The 3,883-nt window shown below is 35.1% G+C and overlaps 1 protein-coding gene across 1 annotated transcript; it reads right to left on the minus strand.

Annotated features, from left to right (window-relative positions):
* Positions 1-2,487: 2,487 nt before the first annotated feature.
* Positions 2,488-3,883, minus strand: LOC124894563 (CSC1-like protein ERD4). The gene is made up of 2 exons (XM_047405174.1): positions 3,356-3,883; positions 2,488-3,162 (listed from the first exon to the last, which is right to left on the minus strand). The coding sequence occupies exons 1-2, from the start codon at positions 3,458-3,460 to the stop codon at positions 2,782-2,784; spliced, it is 486 nt and encodes a 161-aa protein (XP_047261130.1). The 5' UTR covers positions 3,461-3,883; the 3' UTR covers positions 2,488-2,781.

Below are 3,883 nucleotides of genomic sequence, written 5' to 3' on the forward strand. Positions count from 1 at the left end.
AAAGGAGTTTCTATTCAGAGACTAATTTTTAATGTGACCAGGCATCTGAGAATGTTGATTAAAGTTAGAAAGCCTGCTATGAAAGTCTCTTTTGAATGGTCAAAAATTATGCAACAGCTTAATCAACTCAAATCCAAGATTAAAGCTATACCAGTCTTATGGAGGTCACCACAGGAGGGTTGGATAAATTATAACACTGATGGAGTTTCCAAAGATAATCCAGGGAGAAGTCCTTGGGCATTTTGCTTAAGAGACTCACAAGGGGATCTGAACATGCAGAGGGAGCAGTACTAGAGGATACAAATAGCATGGAGGATGAGGCTATGGCTATTCTACATGCAGCAAATCATAGCAAGAGCTCAAAGCAAGATAGAGTTATTATTCAGACTGACTCACTTTTGATGCAAAATTTGTTAAGCAGAAAATGGGGGATGCCATGGAGGGTAGCAAATATAATCAATCAAATATGGCAGAGTTTATTAAGCAAGCAAGTGCAGTTTCAACACATTTATAGGGAGAAAAATCAATTAGCAGATTATCTAGCTAACACGGCATTGGAGCATGAGCAGTGCACATATATATCCTTCGTTCAATTACCAAGTTCAGGAAGGAAGATTTTAAACAATGATAAACAGCAAAAATGTTATCTGAGATTAGTAGTATCAACATGCTAGATAGACTGGGAAGGCTAAAGCAAGGGGAAGCTTATTTACAACCTATTCAACTACACAAAAAGTTAAAAATACTACTTAGCCTAGATATACCAGCCAAACAAAAAAGACTCTCAGTAGATGAGGTGGTCTGCATGGCAGATCTTCAATACAGGCGGTTGAGTTTTTTGGTCTTCTTCAACTACATGTGGGTCCTAGCACCATATAATCTCTCTCCCTTCCATAGCTACAGACAAGCAACAGAACCAAGATCAGTACTGAGCTCAATTGGTTAGATGAAACACAGTAGGAAGGGTCTCTTACTTGGATTAAATACCAAAGCTCAGCTGACCAGACCACAAGTGTTAGCACCGAAAATCAAACAGGGTATCCTCACTCTGGAGAATGCAACTAGAAGCAAAGATCCAAGAATACTATACTGGGAAGATGAAGAAAGAGAAGTTCAAGCTAAATAAATGGAAAGAGCTACTTAATCTTGCAAGTTGGAAGACAAGATGCAAGGTGTTTATCACCTATAGCAAGAGAAGCACCAATTAAGGAATTGTAAGGGCAGCATTGAGAAGGAGGCAGAGCAACAGAGGAAAGGAGCTGAAGTTAACTCATTTAGGAAACGCTACTGCTATATGTTTCCTTTGAATTTTTTTCTTTTTGGACTGGTTCATCCTATGGGCTGATCCATTTAGATTTTGTTATTAGGATATTTAGGATGGGTTGGTCCATCCATTTGTGCACATTTTTGTGATTATAAATAAAATCCTAAATTAAACCAAAAAAAAAAAAAATGCACTTGCTACTATGAAATTTGCTCTTTTTAATAGCTAATAATTTGATGAGCTTAATTATTAAAAGTTTATATAACAATAACACAGTTTATTGAGTAAATTTTATAGATGGTCATCCAACCTTATCTGTAATATTTAAAAATATTTTTTTTTACTTTGCTATACGAAAATCATTTAACTTTATTGCATCCATCTAGCTTTACGTGTAATACTCAAAAAATATTTTTTATACGAAAACCATTTAACTTAATTTCATCTTTCATAAAGTAACGTTGACAAATTTTTTGTTAAAATCCTATCTAAAGTATGAGATAATATAATTATCCTCATGTTTGAGAGCAGGTTCAAGATGGTCCATATATGCTTTTGAGCAGGTACTGATCCACTATTTTGCTATAAATTATGCTTTTCCCTATTTTCATATATTTAACAAATACTAACTAAATTTAAAGAAGGGGGGGGGGACCAGGAAAAACAATCAAATTTAATATCAAGTTATTATCAAATTTGTAAAAGCCAAAAGGAGTAAGCTAAAGTCGATTCAATATTAAACTAATGCAAGCATTAACTTTTCAATTCACTCTACCAAACAACTTCTATGTTCGGTGGGGGGAAGCGAAACCAGGAAAAACAATCAAATTTAATATCAAGTTATTGTCAAATTTGTAAAAGCCAAAAGGAGTAAGTTAAAGTCGATTCAATATCAAATGTACAATTACGAGCACCGAACATAGGAGTTGTTTGGTAGAGTGTATTGAAAAGTTAACGCCTGCATTAGTTTAATGTGTATTGAGGTGTGTATTACTAATATATTAAAATCCATGATAGTAGTAATGCAGAAGGTTTAATGCATGCATTAACATGGTTAAAGACATTATTATCCCTCATAAAATTTTCTGCATCCTTTCCGACATATATATGGAGGATATTTCTATAAAATAAAAAAATCTAAATTATATAATTCATGTTATTTTTAATATATCAAATCAAACATTGCATAAGAAAAATACAAGCATAATTAATGCAAACATATCTAACAAAAGCACTACTAATACAAGTATTAATAATAGATCATATTTTGCAATATCTTTATACATTCCACCAAACGACCCCCTAAGTGTTTGCAAATTGAAGCAATTCATGCTATTATCGTTACAGAAAAACACAATCCAACTTTCTAAACAGAAATTTGTTTCACTATTAAGATCCCAAACAAACTATGAACACAAAGCAACTATCCAAGATGAAGTATTCAACACAGCAAGACTACCAAAAATCCTAGGTGCAAACTATCTACATTAACCAAACTATCCTTGCAAATGTTCATATCATACTGAAGAAGACCCTGGTTTTGACACATGAGATAACGCGTCCTCAAATTGATGCTCATCGGTTTTGCCCGCGCTCAAGCTTGGTGGAATGAAAGATCTGAACACAGCTTCCATGTTGGGTACTTCCTTTAGTTCGTGCGAAACAACCTCGAGGGCTGGAGATACAAAGAAACGGCGGAATTTCTTCTGACAAATGAACCCGAAGATCAACGAGAATATTGGAAGTGGAAAAAGAACTGGAGTAGGTTTGAACTCTTTAACACCGAAGTAACCTAACATGGTAGCTTGAAACAAAATCAAGGTAGCTAACATGCGTGTATGAATATGGGGCCACATTCTTCCGTAGCTCTCGAATGAGGGAACATACACTTTGAGTGTCTGTTTTGGGAAAAAATAAAATAAAAATTAGACATGAACAGCTCGAAATTGATAACAGAGCTTATTTGATTGATACATAAACACTACGAGACCAAAACAAGTACTCCCTTTGATTGGAGACTTGTGGCTCAAACCAAAAGTCCCTTTTAAAACTTGTGGTCTTAAAGTGGAACATAGGGAAGTGATAACTCACCTGATTGCGGAGAAGAAGCCACCCTAGACCGAAGTATACTGCACCAAACGGAATAATTATTGGCGCTATGACGGAATAGCATAGGACAATTGTCATAATCAGCATATCACTAGGAAATCGGGTTGCATAGCCTAGATCGCCAGGAGCCCAAGCCTCCTTTATCTCAGCTTCAGTTTTGCACAAATACTTCTTCTTGAGATGGAATATGATCAGAGGAACTATTCTAGATAGCTCCAGCCCATAGCCGACAAAGAACCTGACATCAATGAATAAGCAAAATCGTTTGACTATTCATTTAACCAAAAAGATGATCCATTCTCTACCTGCTATATCATATGGAGAAGAAGAATGGAAACTATCAACATAAGAAATTAACATTCAGGACCATAAAAGAGCTTGAATTGTGCAAAGAGAAAACTTAAACAAGTCGTTATCGAGAGTCAAAGGAGCATTAGTATTTTCTCTGCACATAGGTACACACTTGAAAAAAATAATAACTCAAGGACCATATAAAGGGAAATTCATTTA

The sequence above is a fragment of the Capsicum annuum genome, unplaced genomic scaffold (genome assembly GCF_002878395.1).
Source record: "Capsicum annuum cultivar UCD-10X-F1 unplaced genomic scaffold, UCD10Xv1.1 ctg75348, whole genome shotgun sequence".
Lineage (NCBI taxonomy): Eukaryota > Viridiplantae > Streptophyta > Magnoliopsida > Solanales > Solanaceae > Capsicum > Capsicum annuum.